This window comes from Staurois parvus, unplaced genomic scaffold, assembly GCF_062004578.1.
Source record: "Staurois parvus isolate SC_StPar_1 unplaced genomic scaffold, SC_StPar_1.0 ptg000175l, whole genome shotgun sequence".
Classification (NCBI taxonomy): Eukaryota; Metazoa; Chordata; class Amphibia; order Anura; family Ranidae; genus Staurois; species Staurois parvus.
In genome coordinates this window covers 15,244,629-15,269,119 of record NW_028317971.1, presented here as the reverse complement: position 1 = coordinate 15,269,119, position 24,491 = coordinate 15,244,629, and the positions used below count along the sequence as shown (strand labels likewise).

Below are 24,491 nucleotides of genomic sequence, written 5' to 3'. Positions count from 1 at the left end.
ATCCGTCATCAGTGCCCTGATCGGCCATACCAGTGCATCCGTCATCAGTGCCCTGATCGGCCATACCAGTGCATCCGTCATCAGTGCCCTGATCGGCCATACCAGTGCATCCGTCATCAGTGCCCTGATCGGCCATACCAGTGCATCCGTCATCAGTGCCCTGATCGGCCATACCAGTGCATCCGTCATCAGTGCCCTGATCGGCCATACCAGTGCATCCGTCATCAGTGCCCTGATCGGCCATACCAGTGCATCCGTCATCAGTGCCCTGATCGGCCATACCAGTGCATCCGTCATCAGTGCCCTGATCGGCCATACCAGTGCATCCGTCATCAGTGCCCTGATCGGCCATACCAGTGCATCCGTCATCAGTGCCTTGATCGGCCATATCAGTGCATCCATCATCAGTGCCCTGATCATCCAGTGTTCCTGTCATATCAGTGCTTTGATCAGCCATACCAGTGCATTCATCATCAGTGCCGTGATCAGCCAGTGTTCCTGTAACACCAGTACATCCATTATCAGTACCTGGATCAGCTATACCATTGCATTCGTCATCTGTGCCCTAATCAGCCACACTTGTACAGCCATCCATTATGACCCTGATTGCAGCCACACTTGTCCCAGAGTCACCAGAGTCAGTGTACGTCATGTCTAACAAAATGTACAACAGGAAGGAGGTCTTCCAGATTCTAACAATGACAGATGAGAGCAGTAATTTCATTTTTTTTTTTTTCCACATTTTTCAAAAGCTTGTGGCAGAAAATAACATGTTCAAAAGACTCAATATGCCTCATAAGAATATACATTGGAGTGTTTGTCCAAAATGTGGTCATTTTGTGGGTATTTCCATTGTCTTGGTACTTCAGGGCCTTCGAAAGTGTGATAGGCAGCCAGGAAATTAGATGTGTAATTTTTGTTCCTTGAAAGCCCCAAGGTGTTTCTTGGATGTTGAACCGTTCTATGCATCTAGGCTGTGACAAAATCTTACATGTGGAATCGTCATATTCAGGAGAAGTAGTAGAATGTTATGGGGTGTAATTGCAAGTATGACTATGCTGTATGCGAGAAATAACTTGTTGAAATGACATTTTTATGAAAAAATGTATTTAATATCTAGTGTTGCACTGATACTGGTATTCGTGCTAATAATAAGCATTTGCACAAGTATCAGTACTCATGCAAATGCTTCGATACCTGAAACCGATACGTTCAAGCTGATTTCTTTAACCGCTTAAGGACTGCCCTATAGCAGATATACTGCTAGGGGGCAGCACCTGTGCGCAGAATCACGTGTGTATATATACGCGATTTTGCATTTCCGGCTAGGGGGCGCACGTGAGCCCTATCCGCACCGCCAGTGTCAATCACCGGGTCCCGGCCGGTAATTACCCGCCGGCGCCTGGTGATTACCGGGGAGGAAGATTGTTTTGTTTATAAACAATATTCCTCCCTGTCAGTTTGAGCACACTGCACGGGTTGGCTGTGCAGCCATCCTGATCAGTGTGCTTACAGTGAAGAACACACACCCCACCCCCTAGTAAAACATTCCCAGCACACATTTAACCCTTTGATTGCCCCTCTCATTAACCCTTCCCTGCCCAATGCCATTAGTACATATCGGTGCTTTTTTTTAGCACTGATCACTGTATTGGCGTTAGCTCCCTGTTCCCCCCCCCCAGTGTCAGAATGTCCTCCGCAGTCCCGCTGAAAGTCGCCAGTCGCCGTCATTACTAGTAGGACAAAAAATCCCATTATCTATACCTCCATTTGTAAACGCTATAACTTTCATGTAAACCAATTAATTTACACGTATTTGGATTTTTTTTTTTTAGCAAAGACATGTTGCAGAATATATTTTGACCTAAATTTATGATGAAATTTACTTTTTTTTTTTATGGACATGTTTAATAGCAAAAAGTCCAAAATATTGTTTTTTTTTTCTCTTTTTTTTTTTTTGTTTATAGCACAAAAAATAAAAACGTACAGGCAATCAAATGCCACCGAAAGAAAGCTCAATTCATGGGGAATAAAAGGACATAAATTTCATTTGGGTGCTGCGTTGCATGACCGTGCAATGTCAGTTAAAGTAACGCAGCGCCATAACGCAAAAAATGGCCTGGTCATGAAGGGGGGTAGATCCTCAGGAGGGCAAGTGGTTAAGCTGTCAGCGGGATTCTTCTGCTGCCAGCCGGAATGGAAATAGAACATAAAAAAATTGGCAAAAACAAAAAAAAGGGCAGCAATCAAGTTTTTAACTGCTTTCCGCTGAACTGCAATGCACTGCGGCCGAGTGGCAGCTACAGGCAAAGCAATGTACCCATACAGCACTCCCCAACTGCGACTGCTGTGTCCGGCGGACACAGCGGAATGAAGATCCCGGTGATCATGTGATCGCTATGCAATCACATGATCACAATGTACGTAGAGCTGTTATAAATCAATCTCATTCATAGCAGCTCTGCTTCTCTTCCTAGTGAGCTGTGATTGGCCCACAGCTGTCACATGATACATGGGGCCAACCACAGCACCGTGTACCATGTGGCCAGCTTCAGCCAATCACAGATCACTATTGAGCTGTCAAAAACTTAACTCATTGATGGTAGTTCATAAATGAGTTAGATTCATGACATCAAGCTTTGCATTGCAGGAGAGATGATCTTTATTTCTCCTGCAAAAAAAAAAAAATCCTCGATCACCCCCTCCCTTCCCTCACACAATAGTACAATGTTACTATGGCAACATTGTACTATTCTGATAAAAGTATTAAAAAAATGAAAAATAAATACCATATTGATATTTTTTTTTTCAGCTACTTGCCAACCACTTAACCACATTTTGCAGGTGAGCAGCAGCTCTTGGGAAAGTGACGTAATCTTGCGTTGCTTCCTATTTTGGGGTGTGAACGCACCTGTGCTCCCTGTTGCCCAAAATAACAAAAAAAAAAAAAAAGAGAGCACCCTTGCCCCCCTGTACTCACGCACCTGTGTGCACAAGCGTTGACCCTGTGTCGGTATGTACACAGCGGTTGCACCATGCATGTGAGGTATCGCTGTGAACGTCAGATCGAGGGCAGTAATTCTAGCACTAGACCTCCTGTGTAAATATAAATTGGTGACCTGTAAGGGCTTTTAAAGCGTCGCCTATTGATAATAAAAATGTATGTACTTTGTTACCATTGCACCGGCATGTGCAGTTTTATAGCATGTCATGTTTGGTATCTATTTATTAAAACATCATCTTTTACTATTTATCAAACAATTGGGCAATATATTGTGTTTTTTGCAGGGACGATTTGATTTAAATCAAACTGATTTAAATCACGATTTAAATCACTAGTCAGTAAGGCTTGATTTAAATCCATAGTTTTCTACATAGACTAATTCTTGCTGGTATAACTTTAATATGCAAGTAGATGAAGATTTTTAGAATAACAACTTTTCATATTAGTTTTTTTATCCCAAGTTTAATAGGTTAATCATTCATATTTGGACAACTTTTCTGTTGTACTTAGGAAGGAGAAAAATAATCATTAACTTAATAACAATTTAAATAGATTTATTCAACTGAAACAATAACATTACAGCGTATGTTATTTGCTGAAACAAACATCCATGTTTGTTCACTAATTTGGCTAAACAAAATATATATATTTTAAGAAACTTAGACTGTCAGCCCCTTCCTCCTCACACTTAGTTTCACTTTCTTCTTGTGCAGATCTATTCCACTCCAAACAATCAGAAAAGTATTGTTTCTATTCTATTCACTGAACTTCTTGAAACTTAGCACTGAAGGGGTTGATTCTGTATTCATAGGTTTGTAGAAGTTAGGATGAAGGTCTTTTTCTTACCTCTGTTCATGTTATAACATTTTTGCTGTGAAGAAGAGGCATGTGATCTCCGCTGAGTCAAATTCAGTTTTGAGAACTGCAAAAGTAAACCAAGCATCTGTGATAATATCTTGTAGGCTGAGAAACTGCCCAATAATCTTACAAAAACCTCTGGAACAGCATGACATTGTAAATGGATTAATGGAATTTATTTACCAAAAAAATTAAACATATACAACCTTATTCTACATAATTAAAAAACTAATCTTTATTTCATGATGGAATAACCTTTGGATAGTAATATATTTTCCTCAAAAAGTATTTTATTCAAAAAAATCCAATTTAAATTAAAAAAAATCCAATTTTTTTTTTTTTTTTTTTATCATTGATTTATCCACCCTGGTTTTTTGTGCATTCAAATTCCAAAAAGTGTATTTTTCCCAAAAGATTTGTGTTTGAAAAATCGCTGCATAAATAATGTGTGACATAAAAAGTTTCAACACCCTCTGTTTTATTCTCTAGGGCCTCTGCTTTAAAAAATATATAATGTTTGGGGGTTCAAAGTAATTTTCTAGCAAAAAAAGTTTTTCCATGTGAACAAAAAAGTGTCAGAAAAGGCTTGGTCTTCAAGAGTGGGTAATGTGTGGCAGAAGTTTCTAATGATGGCTCTGAAATGCCAGGATAGTAAAAGTAACCCCTCCAAATGACCCCTTTTTGGAAAGTAGACACTTAAAGGTATTTGCTAAGAGGCATGGTGGGTATTTCCATTCCTAACCTCGGAAACCACTAAGCAACTCATTCACTCCCTGGTTATCTCTCGCCTCGACTACTGTAACTCCCTCCTCATTGGCCTACCTCATCGCAGGTTATCCCCACTTCAATCTATCATGAATGCTGCTGCCAGACTCAACCACCTTACTAACCGTTCTGTATCTGCCACCCCTCTCTGCCAATCCCTCCACTGGCTTCCAATTGCCCAACAGATAAAATTCAAAACACTAACACTGACGTATAAAGCCGTTGATAACACTGCCCCAAATTACATCACCGATCTTGTCTCTAAATACCACCCAAACCATTCTCTCTGCTCCTCGCAAGACCTCCTGCTCCCTAGCTCTCTTATCTCCTCCTCCCATGCTCGTCTCCAGGATTTCTCCAGGGCTTCCCCCATCCTCTGGAACTCCCTACCCCAATCTATCAGACTATCGCCTACTCTGCTCACTTTTAGGCGCACTCTAAAAACCTATCTCTTCAGGGAAGCCTACCCCGCCCCCAGCTAATACTGCAATCCTTTACTCTTCCAACCACTCCATCCCCCACAGTTACTACCTTTTGTACCACTATCCCCTCCCTCCTAGATTGTAAGCTCCGAGGAGCAGGGCCCTCAAATCCCTCTTGTATTGAACTGTATTGTTACTGTACTGTCTCCCACCATAATGTAAAGCGCTGAGCAAACTGTCGGCACTATATAAATTCTGTAAAATAATAATAATTTTTCAGATCTCATTTGTTGCCACATGTTTTTGGAAAACAAAGGAAAAAAAAACAAATGTATCTTTTCTTTTCTTCTTTTTTAAAACCCTGTGACAAAAATATGTAAAATACTCACCATGCCTCTTATAAAATTCCTTGGGGTGTCTACTTTCCAAAAAAAGGGGTCATTTGGGGGGTGTTTGTACTATCCTGGCATTTTAGAGCCTCTGCAACTGTGATGGGTAGTGGGGAAGTGTTATGAGGAAATACCCTTTGAAACCCTGGAGATGGTCATTTGATGTGGTATCCCCATACTCAGAAGAAGTGGAAGATTGTGTTTTGGGGTGTTATTCCACATATACCCATGGCATGCATGAGCAATATATAATTAAAGTGACAACTTTGTGTTAAAAAAAAAAAGTCATTTTCAAAAAATTTGTATTAAAAAATAAAATGTTCCATGGACTCATCATGCCTCTCTTCAAAATCATGGGGTGTCTACTTTCCAAAATGGCGTCATTTGGAGGGGGGTGGGGGTTGTACTGCCCTGGCATTTTAGCACCTGAAGAAATGTGATAAGCAGTCCAAAGTAAAACCTGCGTAAATTCCAATATATCCCATAGTTTGTAAACACTATAACTTTCACACAAAACAATTAACCACTTCCGGTCTGGCCCATGTACCTAAACGGCCAGACGGGAGCAGTGCAGGAGCGGGTGGTTGTTTATTAACGGCCACCTCATTCACTGCCTGTGCGCACTCCCTGGGAGTGAGCGGCACCGTGATCCGGTGCCCGCTGTGTCCGGAGGACAACAGCGGAACATCCGGTCGCTGTACAAGACCTCTGTGTGAGGTCCCGATTCATGCGAGCACCGATTGGCCAATCGGTGATCACAGGAACAGTAGTAAACAAGATGTCACTTCCTGACATCATTGCTTACTACGTGTGAAATCTGTGAATGATCACAGAGGTCTCATGGTACAAGGCTATTCAAAACAGCCTTGTACCATGTGACAAGCTGTGACCAATCACAGTTCTCAACAGTATTTCTCAGTGTCTGCATGAATGCAGCCAGAGAGAAGGAGAATTGATTGCTTTACAGCCTTTATGGGTAGTAAATCAGTGTAAAAAAAAAAAAAAAATCATCACCCCCCACAAGTATTACAGTGTCACTATGGTAACGCTGTACTGCTAGGGTGACGGTATGTTAAAAAACATAAATAATATAAAAAAATTTAAAATTTAAAAAAAAAATAATTTGATTATAAACTAATTTTGGGTTATTTTTATTTTATTTTTTTACTAAAAAGATAGATGAATATATTTTGGCCAAGATTTGTGAAGAAAGATTATTTGCAAAATTTTGTAAGAAAAACACTTTTTTTTCCCCAAAATGTTTGGACTTTTTTATTTATATAGCAAAAAAATAAAAATCCCAGTGGTGAACAAATACCTCCAAAATTAAGTTTTATCTCTCTCAAAAAAACGCTAAATTCATATGGGTACAGTGTTGCATGACCGTGCAATTGTCATCCAAAGTGTGATAGCACTGAAAGCTGAAAATCGGCCTGGACAGGAAGGGGGTGGAAGTGTCCGGACTTGAAGTGGTAATACACATGTATTGGGATTTTTTTTTTTTTAGCAAAGGCAATTATCGCTCTAACAGAGTAAAAGCTACGTAATTCCTATATGTGTGTGTGTGTATATATATATATATATATATATATATATATACATGCACACGCCATAGTTTGTAGACGCTATAACTTTTACACAAACCAATTAATATACATGTATTGAGAATTTTTTATTTATTTTTTTTTACCAAAGACATGTAGCAGAATACATTTTGGCCTAAATTTATAACTTTGAGCTTATTGGATATTTTTTATAACCAAAAGTGAAAAATATTGGGGTTTTTTTTTTCAAAATTTTAGATATTTTTGTGTTTATAGCGCAAAAAGTAAAAACTGCAGAGATGATCAAATACCACCAACAGAAAGCTCCATTTGTGTGAAATAAAGGAGATAAATTTTGTTTGGGTACAGCATTGCATGACCGCAAAATTACCAGTTGAAATAGTGCAGTGCCGAACAGCAAAAAATGGCCTGGTCATGAAGGGGGTGAATCCTCAGGAGGGCAAGTGGGGCTGCCGCATCCTTAACAACCGATAACTCATTCAGATGTCAGCAGGGTTCCCCTGCTGACAGCTGAAGTGTAAGCAAGTCCAGGCAATTTGGAGCTGTCAAAAAAGAAAAAGCAGCCTGACAATGTTTATCAAAAGCATTGCTCATTCGAAAGCAGAATGATAATAAAAGCTTTTGGGTCAATCCACGAAGAGATACATACTCCATGAATTTTTTAGTTAAAATAACTTGTGCAGTATTTATTTCAAAAGTAGTCAATTCACTAAAAAAAGTGTTAATTACCAAATGCGTTTAGTATTTATGTTTTGCGATATTTAGCACTTAAATTTTGCGTTATTTTTAATGGGGGTTTTTTTCACAATTTTTTTTTTTTTTTTTTTTTTTTTTTTTTTTTGCAGGCTAACATTGCATCAGAATGCACTTAGCAATATTGTGAAACTATGAAAACATTGTAGTATGCTTTCATTCCCAAAATGATCTCCCTCTGATGAAATGTTACAATTTATGTTCATTGCTGAGCTCAGAGGAGAACATTTTTACACTGATACATTGTATACTTTTCACTTTCTGGCTAGTGCAGAGAGGGAGCTGTACCGGGATCTGTGAGTTTAGTAATTGCACTGTGATTTACTGTGATCTTAGTCGTCATGCAGCCTGGACATATTTACAGCGGTTGTTTTTGACTTTTTTTTTCTGCAGCCAGTAAACTCCCCAGCATGTTATCCCCTGTGTCCATGCACACATAGACTGTAATCAGCATTTTTTGGGAGGGGGTTTTTTTAGCTGTAAAAATGCTCTAACACTAAAAAACGCAGTAAACCATGGCAAACCCGCGTTCTTGGACGTTTTCGTTGAGCAAAAAAGAATTTTTTTTTTTTTTTTAAACACCCAGTGTGCATGAAGCCTAATTGTTATTTTGTACATTTCTAAAATACAGCCAGCAAACACCAGGTGATAAATAACGAATGTGTGTTTTTTAACCACTTGCCCTCCGGAGGATTTTACCCTCCCTTCCTGACCAGGCCATTTTTTGTGATACATTACTTTGACAATTGCACAGTCCTTTTTTTCCCACAAATAGAGCTTTCTTTCAGTAGTATTTGATCACCTGTGCGGTTTTTATTTTTTGAGCTATAAACAAGAAAAGAACATCAATTTTGAAAAAAACAATATTTTTGACTATTTGCTATTAAACATGTCCAGTGAAAAAATTATAAAAAAAAATCAAATATAAATTTAGGCCAAAATGTATTCTGCTACATGTCTTTGCTAAAACAAAATCCCAATACATGTAAATGAATTGGTTTACATGAAAGTTATAGCGTCCACAAATGGCGGTATAGATACTGGAATTTTTTTTTCTTTTACTAGTAATGGCAGTGATCAGCGACTTATAGTGGGATTGCAGGGGGCATTCTGACACTGGGGGGAACTGACTTGGTGTCAATGACATTCCCAGCGACACCAATACAGTGATCAGTGCTAGAAAAAGCACTGACACTACTAATGGCACTGGGTAGGAAGGAGTTAACGTGGGGCGATCAAAGGGTTAACACTGTGCTGATTACAGTAAGCTGTGTCTGTGCTTTCAACTGTAAGCACACTGCTTTGTATGGCTCTGCTATGCAGAGCCATACAAAGCAGTGTGCTGGAGCTGACGGGAGAGAACTGAAAATCAAATATCATCATAAATTTAGGCCAAAATATATTCAGCTACATGTCTTTGCTAAAAAAAAAAAAAAAATTCCAGAACATGTAAATTAATTGGTTTATGTGAAAGTTATAGAGTCTACAAATGGTATATATACTGGAATTTTATTTTTATATTTTTTTTTATACTCGTAATGGCGGCGATCAGCGACCTATAGCAGAACTGCAGCAGGCATTCTGACACTGGGTGGGAACTAACTGCCACTGACATCCCAATGACCCTAATACAGTGATAATTTCTAATAAAAATCACTGACACTGTACTAATGACACTGGGCAGGAAGGGGTTAACATCTGGGGTGATCAAAGGGTTAACAGTGTGCTGTTTTACATCATATGCTCTGTGTGTTTTACTAGGGAAACATGCTGCTGCGTATTTCTCTGCTGTGCAGAGAGGGGCCGCGTGCGCCCCCTACCCGGAAATGCAAATTACGTATATATACCTGATTTTTTTGCAGTCCTGCCACCTTGTAGCAGTACTTCTGCTATAGGGTGGAGAGGAAGCGGTTAATGAATTGACTTTAATTTATCTTATGGTTTTTGCAATATTTATCTCACTATTTTACCAAATGTGCAGTATTTACCTCACATTTGATTTTTTACTTTGATGAATTGACCCTTTATTATCTCATGCAATAATGTATGCAAATGAGTCACGTGATCGTGTTGTCACATTTTGGTAACCTTCAGTGAATTGACCCCATTGTTTCATTTTTTTATCTTTCTGTTTATTCATCTGTAGATCACAGGGATGAACTTCAATCTGCAGATGAAGTCAGTTGTTAAAAGAAACCTGTCAAGTTAAAAAGTTTTTTTTTTTTGTTTTTTTTTTATTCTTATGTTTAACCCCTTATTAACAGTTAATTTACTCAGCCCTAATTAACTCCTTCTTTTCCCTCTCCGTTTAATCACTTTCCTGCTGATTTTTATTTATCTTTCATTTCTGTTTTATAAACTATTAATAATTAACCTTTACCCGCCCGGCCTATGGCCAGATGGCGGCCGGCAAAATTCCTCAGCATTCCGGGTGGCTGCCATATGGCGTCCTCCCGGGCATGCGCAGTTTGCGCTCCTGCAGAGCCACGCAGCGGCGCGATCGAGGTACACGGCTGGTGACAGGACACCATATGGCGTCCTCTCAGAGGGACGAAGTGTTCCCCGGCTGCCATTTGGCCATAGGCCGGACGGCAAGTGGTTAAAAAGAAAAAAAAGTATCTGCACCCCTATTTTCTTAAATTTCCAAAGTGTTCTGGGGAAAAATTACAGCTTCCAAAATTTCACTATGCTTTGCTTTTTACTAAATCCTTCAGGGTGTCTACTTTCTGAAAAGGGTCATTTGGGGGTATTTGTACTGCCCCGGTATTTTAGGGCCTCAAGAACTGAGACTGGCTGTCAGTGGATCAGGAATGATCAATTCTCAAATATATATACCTTAGTTTGTAGACTCAATAACTTTCACACAAAATAAATATACACTGGTTTGGGTTTTTTTCAACAAAGAAATGTAGAATGGCCTAAATTTTATGAAGAAACTTCTGCTTTGCAAAATTTCATAATATAAACTTTTTTTCATTTGTAATGCAAAAAATAAAAAAACCCTATAGTAAATGCCACCAAAAGAAAGCTCTATCTGTCTCAAAATATATTTTTATTTGGGTACAGTGTGCCTGAGTAATTGTCATTCAAAATGTGACAGCATTGAAATCTGAAAATTTGGCCTGGGCAGGAAGGGGCTGAAAGTGTCCGGTATTGAAGTGGTTAAAGTATAACTAAAGACAACTTTTTTGTATTTAGTTTTGGATAGTATGGAGAGGGATTAGAACAGCTTTTTTATTGGTGTCTGTGTCCCGTTAAGGAGATCTGCTCTCTATTTTTCTTTTTTTCTGTTATCATTGAAAGTTAAAAGAAAAAAGGAACCTTTTTAATATATATCAATTTCCTTTCTTTTTAAATAGCAAACAATGGTTTTGCACAGAGCAGCCCTGATCCTCCTGTACTTGTCCTCTGACCAAGATGGCGACCGGAGCAGCCGCTTGATCGCCAGCTCCGGCACCCCTCGGTAAATCCTCCACCATCCGGGCGGTAGCAGGCTCCGGAGCAACCATCGGAGGTTCTGCGGCCCCTGCCTGACACCCGAGGAGGGGTGCCGGGCGCTTCGTCCCTCCGGCGGCCTACTGCGGCCTGTGAAGCTGTGGTCTTTCCTGCCGCCGTGGCCAGAGCAAGACCGAAGCGAGGTCTCCTACAGACGCCGGGCCCTAGAGCACCTACAGACTGCCGCGACTAGCCAGCACATGACCCAGCCGCCCACCAGCAGCGAAGACCCCCCAACCTCACCCGCACCTGGAGGGTGGAGCGGTGTCACCCAGACCCCCCTCCAAGACAACTACGGCACCCGGCCTGTCGAGGCCCACCGCGGCCTACCCCTGCACGCTCCTCCGGCAACCCACCCAGCAGTGAGCCTGCAGTCTAAAAGATCGTCAAGACCCACTATGGCACGCTCCCCGCAGCCGTGAGCCTGCAGTCCCCATCTCCTTCTCCTCCTGAACTCACAGATGGACCCAGCCTGCGAGACCCGACTCAGCCCTCCACGTCATGGCCTGGCCGGGCCCTGAGACCCTCCTGCCTACCCCCGTGAGTAGCAAGACCTGCCACAGCCTACCAAGACACGGCCCGACCCTGACCCGAGGCCCCTCTATCCACCCCCGAAGTAGACTTGGCGAGCGACTCTACCCCCGGCGAACGGCCCTGCCTCGGTGAGGCCTACCATCCCGGACCTCCTGTGCCCATTGGATGATCAACCTTATCTTGACCTGCAGCCCACCTGACGACCCCCTCATAACCTTCCAACCTGGGACTCACGCAAACTGGAACTTGCAACCTACAAATTGCCGAACTGATCTCTATCCACCCAGATCCTAATCACTTGAACTCCTGCTACAAGAAGCTACTTCAACATGATTTGCCACTGAACGACAGACTTTCCGCAACAATGCGCCCTGAGAAACCCTTCACCTCCCTCCACCTTAACTCCCTACTCTCTCTCCCCCCTACCTCCACCCAGTACCTCACTCACCGCCCACGAGATTGCTAACCACTGCCAAAACAAGATCAACGCAATATGTAAGGACATCGCCAATGCTCAATCTTCCACCCCGCCTAGCCTCCCTCCCACCTAACATCCCACACACTAAACCCCCCCCCCCCCCAACACTCCACTCCTTAGGCCTTGCTACCACTGAAGAGGTCACTAAGGTCTTCTCAGAAGCCCACCTCACCACCTGCCTCCTTGACCCCTGTCCCCACACAACTACTCCGGTCACCCTCCTCCTCTATCCTACGCTCCCTCACCCACATCTTCAATCTCTCTCTCTCTACTGGTGTATTCCCCTCCCCCCTAAAGCACGTGCATGTCACTCCCATACTCAAAAAAACCCTCCCTGGACCCCACCGAGCTGAACAACTTAGACCCATCTCCCTGCTGCCATTTACATCCAAACTCCTTGAGCGCTTAGTCTATAATCGCCTAAGCTCCCACCTCAACAACCACCTCCTTGATCCCCTACAGTCTGGCTTCCGTCCCCTCCACCGAAACCGCCCTACTTAAAATCACCAACGACCTGCTAACCGCCAAAGCTAATGGCCACTGCTCAGTCCTACTCCTCGACCTCTCCGTGGCCTTCGACACAGTTGACCACCTCCTTCTCCTTAAAAAAACTATACTCCCTTGGCATCATAGACTCCGCTCTCTCCTGGCTCTCCTCCTATCTATTCCAGTGCTCCTTCAGCGTTACCTATAACGTTGCCACCTCCCCCTCTCTGTTGGGGTCCCCCAAGGCTCTGTCCTCAGACCCCTTCTCTTCTCCATCTCCTCCTCTGGGCTGGGCTGCTCTACATTCATATTATACCACGCCTACCATGTCATACTAACTAATGTGTGTTTCTCAGTTGTATTGTTCTTTCACTTTCTTTTTACAATAAACATCCTGTGTTGTTAAAAAAAAAAAACAAACAAAAAAAAAAAAACACTTTAAGAAAAAAAGAAAAACGCACCGCCACAGCTCACAGTCATCCCAGCTTCTAATGTATGCTGTATTAGCCTGGCAACAGGAGAGTGTCCCAAGGGAGCAGGGGGTAGCCAAATGATGTGAATTCCAGGAGTCCTGCAGCTTCCTTTAAGGATCCAGACAAAACAGACAGGAGCCTGGGGTCCCAAATAAAATTTGCAGTAGTGTTTAATAAAATCTATAAAAGCATAGTTGTAGTTATATGGCCTGGTCTGCACCTAGATATTATATTATGGAAGAGAGCAAGAGACCCACCCTACTGATTTTCACCTATGCCTCATCCCATTCAAGCTTCTTGCGCCTTCACCTCTTACCTCATACTTACCCACACATTTATCTCAATTCTAGCTTTATATACCTCCTTCTCTTTCCTTCCCTTCTATATTATGACTTCTGCTGCCTATGCCCAAAACCTGGAAATTCCATTGTGTACTCAGTACAGAGCGTCATGGCCCAGCTATACCTTGATGACGGGTATACGGGAATTTCATACTACAGGGGATATAGCCCCTGCACGGGTACATCGGCACGTGATCTCAGGCTTTGACTAATAGACTATTGTATTGCCTATTTCCTTCCAGTGCTATGTTGCAATCAATGGAGCTGTGTCTGTGGCATGATCTCTATTTGTTAAATGATGTGTGACATGTGAACCAATGTGGCGCGTTACTGTTCTGTTTTTTTGTTTTGCTTTTTAAGCGGGGGGGGGGGGGGGGTGTTTGTTTTTGGGGGTTTTTGTGTTGTTTCTCTATGAACCTCAAAGCTTATTTATGGGGGAAAAAAGCACATTTACATCTAAAGTAACTGTATATGAGCAAGGAGTGTGTAGTCCGAGATGTCACATCAGTGAGGCTGCAGCAGTGCAGAATCAGAAAATGTGGTTTCTGAACTTCGGCTGCTGTATGCAGCCTCTCCGGTGTGACCTCTCGTTCTCTAAACTCATTTGCTGATATACAGCAGGGGTGTGGAAATGTTTTAAAAACTACTTGTCCAGGGACTAAATCGGGGTCCCAATCTTGTCCCTCATGACAATCTACTTTGAAAAAAAAAAAATTTTAACCAAAACCGTATTTAAATCTAAGGTGCTTTTAGGAACATCTGGAGCATTTAAAAACAAAAGGGGTGTGTGATGGAGGAAAGGCAGGACAGAACACACAGAGTGGATGGCAGACGCACAAAGCTTTATTGAGACAAACAGACGGCAGTCCTTCAATACGGGGGGTGGCAGTGAGGGTGGATTTGCCACTAAATGGTAACGAGGGGGCCCCACCCACTTATAGTCCACTAGGAGAGCCAAGGGGGTGTCCCTGTAACGGGTAGTCCGACACAGGAGAGGGGTGCGAGGAGTCACCACCGCAACAGTTCCGGTAACACAGTGGGGAAGCAGGTACTCATGGATCCAACAGGGTGCCTGGTCTCCCAGGGGTAGAAGCAGAACGCAGGTACCTGTGGAGTCCGGATCAGGCGGGTGGGCTCTGGCAGGCGGTAGTCTCTCCCCCTTCTGTGGGGTCTCTGGCAAAAAACAGGCAGGCTGGGATAGTCTCTCCCCCTTCTGTGGGGTCTCTCGCAATCGCAGGTAGGCTTTCTCTGGTTGTCTCTTCCCTCCTGTGGGGTCTCCGTGAGGCTGGGGAGTAGACTTGCAGAGTCTATTCACAAGGGTCTCGCCGAAGCTTGAGATCCCTTGCGGACTGCACAACGGAATGAAAAACGGAGCTTCTAGCATCAGCCTCTTAAACTGCTGCAGGATGCTCCCCGGTCGCCTTGGCAACTGGGAGGGGGGAGGTAATACTAGACCTCAGGGAGAATCAGGCTGGTTACAGGGACATCCTGGGGGGCAGGGATGATGTCTGCATACATGAAAAGCAAGTTGGGAGATGTGCAGAGAGCTCCCAGCCTAGTGACACAGGGGACAATTGGAACAATACAGAGCAGGACTCTGAGGGCATGTGATACAAGGCATTAATAAGGGGATTAATAATTGGCAGGCTCCCATACCGTGACACTGTAACTTAAACTTTTAACATTGTGCTGTTTATCTCCTACTCACCTCCCTGCTTGTCTCCAGCACCACACCTGGGAACTAGCAGGGAGGGGAGAGACCTTGCAGTGTGATGAGCACCAATTGGGTGCTCATCAGGAAAGGAGAGTGTCAGGCTCACTTAACATTCAGCAGAATCGCACCTGCTGAGCAAGTAAATGGGGCGCCAACCCCAGTGAGGGGGAAAACAAAACTTTATTCCTTCAGGTTACCCTCGCACACAAAAGCACTTCGGTTTTCAGTGCAGAAACATGCTGAGCAGCCAAATCAAGGTCTGGTGTCTGCTCCGTTAACGGATAAGTGCGCCTTTAAAAAAAAAAATAAATGCACATTTTTGTTTTTGCAGGCAAAAAAAGTGGGCATTTATTTAATTTTTAGGAGCCTGCAAAGCATTGCTCTCGGGTGTAAAGCATGCTTCCTGCAGACGCTCAGTATAAAATGTGCACCCGCACCTTGTAAAGGGAGGTAGTTTCACACTGACAGGAAGAATCAATCAACTACCAAAACACTCAACAGCGCTATGGTAGTTCATTGAGAACTACAAGCCGACATCCGCAAAGGATTCCAGTACTTGTAGTTGATTCAGTCAGCTAAATGTAGAAGTAAACTACCTGCCTGGAGCCCTGATCTGCATGACTCAGGCGTCGGATGATATAATTGGCGCATCGCTGTACAGTTACTTTAGATGTAAGTGTGCTTTTTTTATATTCTAATAAATACTACTGTGAATTTTAATTGTGATCCCGCGCTCCTGTTTTGTCTTTTGATCATAAAGTATTAGCTTAAGTTGGGAATTTCATTTGTTTAGTGTATAAATCGGAACTTTAAAAAAAAAAGTAAATTCCACTCATCCTCTTCTACCCACACACACACAGAAGGTATCTGCTCCAGCTTGCCCAGGCATGAAAATCAGAACTTTGCCTTTTCCCCCAATGTGTAGTTACCCTGTTGCTATTGGATTTCTTTTCTGTCTTTACATTTGCTACCATGTGCTTTACCTCTTTTTCAGTTTTGTTTTAATGCACATTTTTTTGTGCAACTTCACATATCATTTTTCATTTACCCTCTTTGTTGTCTTTTTATTCAGGGTGATAGACTAATTGTGCCATGGAGAAACTCGGTATGAATTTTGGAGGTGGCCCGAGTAAGAAAGAATTGCAAGATTTAGTGGAAACTCAGCGGAAGCAGTTGCTGCAGTACCAAACTCGACTAAAGGATGTCGTGCGAGCATACAAGAGTCTTTTGAAGGAGAAGGAAGCTTTGGAAGCCAGTCTTCATGTTTTGTCTACTTCTCAGGAACCCAAACTACTGTCCTCAGATGTTGAAGAGCCACATGATGACCAGCACTCTATACACAGTGAAGACAGTGTGGATACAGCAGGCAGTTTACCTAGTGCCAGGGGAGGAGAAACCAGTGAGGATGAAAGGCCAGAATCCACACAGCCTGTTGGTGGTACAGGTGCAGAAGAGGCAAGTGGTTCAGAGAGTGGGGTCAGCACAGCTAGTGGAGAAGGTGGGACGTCCACACCCGCAGATACAGACCGAAGAATGGTGCAACTTAAGAACCAGCTTGCCACTCTTACCAGGTTAGCCTGTAGGATTTAAGTATGTATTTGCTTACAGATTTTTTGCATTATTGCAACAAATAAAATGTCTTTGCTTTATGTGATGTAAGAATCTTGCTATGGGTGTCAGATCATAACTAAAAGCTCTTACACTCTTGAGTATGTACATACAATACTTACTATCATTGCCTATCACGAAGACTGTGGTGAAGTACTTTTAAATTCATTTGGCATCATAAATGAGGTGAGGGAAGGGTGGCTGCTTGTTATTAGAACTATGGGTACCTAGTAGATCAACCGTTATACTAGACTGCTGCTTGTTATTAGAATTATGGGTACCTAGTAGATCAGCCGTTATACTAAGATGGTATTAGGACCAGATCCCTATAAAAACACCACTTTGATGTTTTTTTAGGTTTTTTTTATTTTTATTGTGCTCTAAGCATGCATTTTGCTGCTTTTTAAGTGTGTTAAAAATGCAGCGAACCAAGCTATAAAAAGCAAATGTTTCAGAATTCTATAATGTGAACCCAGCCTAAAAGTGCTTTTAGTAAAAATGCCATTTACTCCTATTTCATTAGTTCTACTTCTAGAAACTGCCTGAAAAAAACAGCACCAATTTCAGTATTTATTATTGCAGACATCCTATTTACTGATTATTTTTGGCGTAGAAGGTCAATTTGTTTATTATGAAAACCTGTATCTTCTGTTTTTAGTGCCTTGGCTACAGTTACACAAGAGAAATCTCGCATGGAGGCTTCCTACCAAGCAGACAAAAGAAAGGCAAAGCAAGAGATGGAAGAAACAGTTCAGAGAATGCAAGAAGAACGTGACCGCTTAGGGGAGGAGATTCAGGGGTTACAAGCTCAGCTGGCTGAGACCAAGGCCAGGCTCATAAGTCAGCAGCATGACCGTGCGCAAGAGCAAGCAGACCACGCAGTAATGCTAAAAGAGCTACAGCGGCTAGTGCAGGGAGAGCGAGACCAAAGACAGGAAGTAGAACTCCGTTTAGAAGAGGCACGGCAGGAGCTGGCAGGGAGATCAGAGCTTGCAGTCAGGGCAGAGGCAGCGGAAGACCAAAGCAAAAGGCTACGTAAGGAAATTGAAGATTTGAGAAAGCAGCTGCAGGAGGCAAAAAGACAGAAAGCTGAACCTAACCCTGCAGTACAGGAGCTGCAGGAAGAGTTGTGTGCTGTGAAGAAAGAAATGGAAGCTCTCTTGCAAGAGGAGAGGCATAAGGTAACTTTTTTTCAGATTAAATGTAATACACTGTTTGTTCATTTTGCACAGCCATGTAAAAATATATCTTCCATCAGTATTCACCCTATTCTGGTCACTCATTGATATGTTTACATTGCAAAAATTGATTTTATATACTGATTTGTTCAGTAGAGTAGCTTAGAGCTTGTACACTACACCTAAAACAAAAGAGTGAATCTCATGAGAGTCTCTCCCAGGAGTAAGGAGTATTGTATCTGGTACGGCAAGTTGGAATTCTTGTTGGTCATACTACAGCCTGCTCTAACGCCTAGATTAATATGTGGTGTGGCTATACTCCATACGATGATTACAGAAATACATATTTGTTCCTGAAGTACTTAACCACGTCAATACAGGGCACTTTGACCCCCTTCCTGCCCAAGCCAATTTTCAGCTTTCAGCGCTTTCACACTTTGAATGACAATTGCGCGGTTATGCACTGTACCCATATGAAATTTTTTGCATTCTTTTTGAGACACAGAGCTTTATTTTGGTGGGATTAAATCACCACTGGGTTATTTTTTGATAAACAAACAAAAAGAAACCCTAATTTTTTTTTGTTTTTTTTGGGAGGGGGGGGGGCTTTTTTCTTCATTTCTGTTTATAAATTTTTGCAAATCTCTCTTTTTTACTGATGTGTATTGATGAGGTGGCACTGATAATCAGGGCACTCATGGTCAGTGCCCTGATTATCCGTGTAAACAAAGAGTTTAGCGGGTATCGGCTATCTCATCCTCACACAGCCTGTGAGGAAAAGACTGCTGATAACAGGCAAGTCTATTTACATATGATCAGCTGTGATTGGGCACAGCTGGTCACATAGTAAAGGGCTGCTACTGGTCCTTTATCGCGATCTGTGATCAGCTGTGTCCAAAGGACAGAGCGGTCAGAGAGTGCAACCCAGGTGCGTTCTGGGAGGACATCTATAGACGCCCTCCCAAAAAGAGAGAACCATGATATAGCCATCTTTTGGTTATAGCGCAGTATAAGTGGTTAAATATCAAAAATTATTTTCCAGTCTCTGCATTAGTGGTTAATACAATTCTTGTTTCATTTGTAAGAATATGAACTTTACACAGTTGAAATACCTATATATGGAGCTGCTTATCGGCCAAAAGATTTGTATCTTTATCCATCCAGATTGTAGATTTCCACAGTTCTAACAGACAGCAATACAACCAGCCTGTGATCAAGCAACACAGCTAGGTCACTTCCCAGTCAACTGTAATTGGACAGTGAAGGAGCAGCAACAGTCTCATGAGGTCATCTCTTTACTATTGTCGGCAAATGTGAATGTAGGACAACTGACTGACCTGAAGTACCACCCCTTTTGTTGAGTGTTGAAGTCAAGACAAATGTAGGAAATTGTTTCCTATAAACACATCACTGTATTCATTTGTGTTTTTTAGTATCTGCCTAAAATCTAATTCTAAAAAGACATTTAAAATTGAAAAATAGGTTTCCTTCATTCCTATTTTAAAATAAAATAGGATTTTTGACTTGCATGTAAAAATGTTTTGAGGTATATCACAGGACATGTGATTGGCTAATTCTTAGACCAAGGGGTTATTCACAATCTCCGGGTGATTGGATACTGGCAAAGTAAAGCTGAAATCATAGCCCTGCATAAACTTTCCCTCTCCTGCCTTTTATGTTTTGTTTTTTTTATTATTTAAGCAAGCAATATAGGAGTAATTAGGGTCCTCTGATGTACTTCAAGAAAAGGATTTTACAGGTTAGTCACCTTCAGGTGAATGGTCACTGGCCAAAATGGGCAGGAATTCCCACCCAGGCATAACTCCTCCTAGCTCAGCTAAGCCTCAGATTTTAACTAGTGTCCTTAGGGGATGGATGTGCCTTCAGCTGTCTCTCTAAATATCACCTTTCAGTGTATTAGCTTCTATTTCCTGACCTGCTCCTAACATCCTTGCTGGAGGTAGAGGAGGGCTTCATCTTGGTCGCTACATTCAGATGGCTAACAAGAGCTGTACTCGGCATGGCAGACTGGGGACAGCCTGTAATGTTGCTGGACAGCGCTGGATTCTGTGGGTGACCTTGCTCATGGAGTGCTTTACAGGTCCAAAGCAGTGATCCCCTGAAGGTCCTGCAGGATGGGCCTGCTATGAGGATTGAAGAATGGGCCTTCTGGTCCTAAAGCAGGACTGGTGATTACCTGATATTATTATTATTATTATTATTATACAGGATTTATATAGTGCCAACAGTTTGCGCAGCGCTTTACAAAATGAAGGTAGACATTACAGTTACGATACAATTTGGTACAAGAGGAAACAGAGGGTCCTGCTCGTTAGAGCTTACAATCTAGGAGGAAGGGTTGAGTGATACAAAAGGTAATTGCTGTGGGGGGGATGAGCTGATGGAGGAATTAAATGGCAGTTTACTAGTTAGAAGCAGGATAGGCTTCTTTAAAGAGAGAGGTTTTCAGGGATCGTCTAAAGGTGGATAGTAAGTCGTTTGTGAGTTTTAGGAGAGCAGTTTCTGTGGAGTGTTGTGGCCGAAATCCAGACTGAAGGGGATCGAGAAGGTTATTTTCAATAAGGTGTCAGCTCAGCCGGTGGTAGACTAGATGTTCAAGGAGTTTGGAGACAAAAGGGAGTAAGGAGATGGGTCTTAAGTTTCCAAGATTGGCGGGGTCCAGTGAGGCAATTTTAACTATGGGGGTGACTAGTGCATGTTTTAGAGAGTTGGGGAAGATGCCAGTAGAAAAGGAGAGATTGAAGATATGAGTTAAAGAATGAAGGATAGAGCCAGAGGGTGACCATAGTATTTGCGAGGGAAAAGGGTTCAGGGGGCAGGTGGTTAGGTGGGCTTTAGAAAACAGTTTACCAACCTACTCTATAGTAGCTGGGTTAAACAAGGGAAGTATAGATTATGCAGGTGGACAAGGAGTGTGGGGTGAGGGAGATATCTGTACAGTGGAGGTCTCGTCACGAATTGTATCAATCTTTATTTTTGAAGTGATTAGCGATCTCCTGGGCAGTGAGTGAGTTAGTGGGTGGAGGTAGAGAAGGATGAAGTAGAGAGTTAAAGGTAGAAAAGAGGGGATTACGTTAGAGGGTGTTAATGAGAGTGATAAAATAGGTCTGTTTGCAAGTGTAGAGACAAGAATTGTCTTTTTGAAGGGCAGATTTATATTGGTCGAAGTCTTGTTGGGTCTTAGTCTTACGCCATAAATGCTCAAGAACACGGCTACATTTTTTTTGAGGCATCTGGTATTGTCTGTTTGCCAGGGCTGTAGCGGTGGGGGCCTATGTGTCCAGGGTGGATGACAGTGAACTATTGTGGACAGAAGTGGCCAGGTTGGGGCAGGACAGGGCTGAGATTTTGTCAGAGACAATCTGTTGCCGAAAAAAGAAGAGAAGGGTTAAGATAACGAATGTTTCTATGGGTAATTGTTTGGTAGTTGGAAGACAAGCAGGAGGAAGCCAATGAGAGAGTGAAGCTAATAAGGGAGTGATCAGAGAGAGGAAGAGGGAAGATGGTGAGGTTGCAAGGAGTGCATAGGTAGGAGAATACAAGGTCGAGGCAGTTACCATTCGAGTGAGTAGAAGCATGTGTCCATTGTTTTAGGCCAATGAAGTGGTTAGGCTCAGAAGTTTAGAAGTAGCAGGAGTGTTAAGATTAACAGGGATGTTGAAGTCACCAAGAATGATTGTGGGAATTTCAGAAGAGAGAAAGTAAGGCAGCCAGGCAGAGAAGTCATCAAGGAAAGTTTGATGCTGGTCCAGGAGGACAATACATCACAGCAATTCTTAAAGAAACTGGAGAGAACAGACGAATACAGTGAACTTCAAATGAGGAGAGGGACAGAGAGGGAGGTGAATGGAGGACGTGAAAAGTGCTTTGAGGGATAGGAGGATTCCTACTCCACCTCCTTTCTGTCCACTAGGCCTGGGAGAGAGGAGACCACCATGGGAGAGGGCAGCAGGAGAGGGAAAGTCAGATTCATGAAGCCAGGTTTCTGTAATTGCAAGCAAGTTAAAGGAGTTTGTGATAAAAAGGTCATACAGAGCGGGCATTCCAGAGGGCACAGGAAAAGGGGAGGCTGGTTCTAGGAAGAAGAGGAAAAGTAACTAGATTGTGTGGATTGCGGCTGCTGTTGGGGGATAGGGGGTGCCGGGTGTGTTGATCAAAGAAAAAAGATGGTGGCACAGGATTTGGGGAAATATCTCCAAATGTTAGGAGAAGCAGAAGGGTGAAAGAGATAATATGGGAGTATGACTTATATGGAGGGACAGGTTCCAGTGTCCTGGAGGTTTTATTAGTGTGTGGGTTCAGAATTAGCAGGAGTTGATGAGTACAGTAATAAGGTAAAGAAAGGAGTGAGGGTGAGATTTTTTATATAGATAGATAGATAGATATAGATATATATAGAGAGAGAGAGCTGTCAGGTGAAGGAGAGCTTGAAGAGAGAGGACACAACGGTGAGGAGTAGGGAGTGCATGTTACCGAGTGGAGATGAAGCAGACTGGATAAGAGCTGGATGGGGTAAACAGGTCACCTGTAGTCTACTTAGTATTTGAAGTTGTCTGCTGTTGTTTCTCGCTTTGTGCATTCACTGAAGTACAGAGCCGAAGTACAATACTTAATCCAAGATCAATACTTTATCCATGATGATAGTTGCCAATGCTAACCCTGGCTGTACCTCCCCTAAGGCCTACATTTTGTACTGAGTTGGGTGGGGGAATTGCCAATGAATCAGGAATGCTTAGCAGAGACGCATGGCTACCAGGGCAAACTTCTCTCACCAAAGGACTACAAGAGAGCAGGAGGGCAGAGTTGTAAAGATTAGGATCCGCTCATAAATTTGGGTTAGACAATAAGGGCAAAATAAACACCACAGTAATATGGACAGTTAAAGATTTTTGAAGCAGTAAGAATGACCAATAGGAACATTGATAGTTATGAATCGGCTTCAGTTAGATGTGGATTTTAAAAGCAGTATAGATTACCATATAGCAGTGCGGGGTGAATTGGCATTCATATATGACATGGGTGATATTACAGATGGATATTGCTCACAGACAATTACCATATAGCAGTGCGGGGTGAGTTAGCATTCATACATGACATGGGCGATATTACAGATGGATATTGCTTGCAGACAATCACATATATTTGATATATGATATAACGTGATATGGTTGAGAATTGTTCCTTATGTGGGGGGGGGGAGATACAGTGATGGTGGAGCTAAGTAGAAGCAGACCAGCGTGGTGATGTCATTCCTCATGTGCAAGGTTGTCTTTTTAGCTGCCATTACCTTATCTGGCAGGGTCTGAGAGTTGGTTACACTTTCCTGTGAAGGAGTCTTTTTTGTTTTTTTTTTGTTTTTGGTTTTTTTTTTTACCAGGATGAGGTTCGTACTTTCCCAGTCATTTCATCAGAAGTGTCAATACTTCCTAGACCAGGGGTGGGCAAACTTGAGGGCCGCAATGGGTTCATATATTGGACCCGGGGGCTGGACCAAGAGTAGATGAATGATGTGTATGTGTCATCCATAGTAAGTATAGTAATTCATCCCCCATGTAGTAATTAATCCCCCACAGTACTATTCCCCCCCAAGTAGTAAGCCAAGTCCCCCTGTGTCAATTCACTTACCTTTGCTCCGCGCGTTCCTCTCGCCGTGTTCCCGCGCCGTTCCGGTCTTCAGGGAGGACTGTGAGAGGAGCCTAGCTCCCCTCACGTTCCTCACGCTGCCCCGCCTACACACATTCTGACAGCCGATGTTTGCCACGCTCCGCAGGCCGGATTAAAAGGTCCGCCGGGCCGTAGTTTGCCCATTGCTGTCCTAGACTATGCTGTTTCAAGCTTCTGTTCGAATTTGTAAAGCTGCTATCTGGTCTTTGTGTCACACACTTATGAAGTTCTACCAGGTAGATGTTCATGCCTCTACAGACATCATTTTAGGGTTTAAGGTCCTTCAGATGGCCTTGCTGCTCTGTTGCCTACCCCTCATGTTCAGTGCTTTGGGACATCCAAAGAAGTTAAGAATATGAAGTTGTGTGTGTATTATAATTTAATAAATTATGATTTTTGGCTTGTCTGTACAAATTTTTTTTTTTATATATATATAGTATATCACAAGACATAAAGTTGTCTCTATCCATCACCTAAGGATGCTAGCCACAAACTGAAGGCAGGCTGGGAGTGGGTGAGGTTAAGCAGGGCTGGGTATTCAGCTTTGCCTTGCCAATGTCCAATTACCTGGAGGTGGGAGCATAACCCATTGATCTAAGAATTAGCCATTTGTGTGTCCTATAATATAAAATAAATAAAAACACTTTCCTTGCTTTTGCATATCTAGATTTTCCATATTTGTATTTTATATTTGTAGTATGTTATGTAGTTTAATAATTTTGCTTCTTTAATGCTGATTGCAG

General features: G+C 42.5%; 1 protein-coding gene across 3 annotated transcripts in view; it reads left to right on the top strand.

Annotated features, from left to right (window-relative positions):
• Positions 1-24,491, top strand: part of GCC1 (GRIP and coiled-coil domain containing 1) — a 31,198-nt gene that overhangs the window by 4,222 nt on the left and 2,485 nt on the right. The window contains exons 2-4 of one of the 3 annotated variants that reach the window (XM_089676978.1): positions 11,116-11,791; positions 16,350-16,848; positions 17,544-18,066. In XM_089676978.1, the coding sequence (XP_089533104.1) occupies positions 16,370-16,848; positions 17,544-18,066 (1,002 nt within the window). In that variant the 5' untranslated portion in view covers positions 11,116-11,791; positions 16,350-16,369. Of the gene's footprint in view, positions 1-11,115; positions 11,792-11,834; positions 12,281-16,349; positions 16,849-17,543; positions 18,067-24,491 lie in introns of those variants that run through there. The other 2 variants (XM_089676980.1, XM_089676977.1) reach the window with 2 other exon arrangements.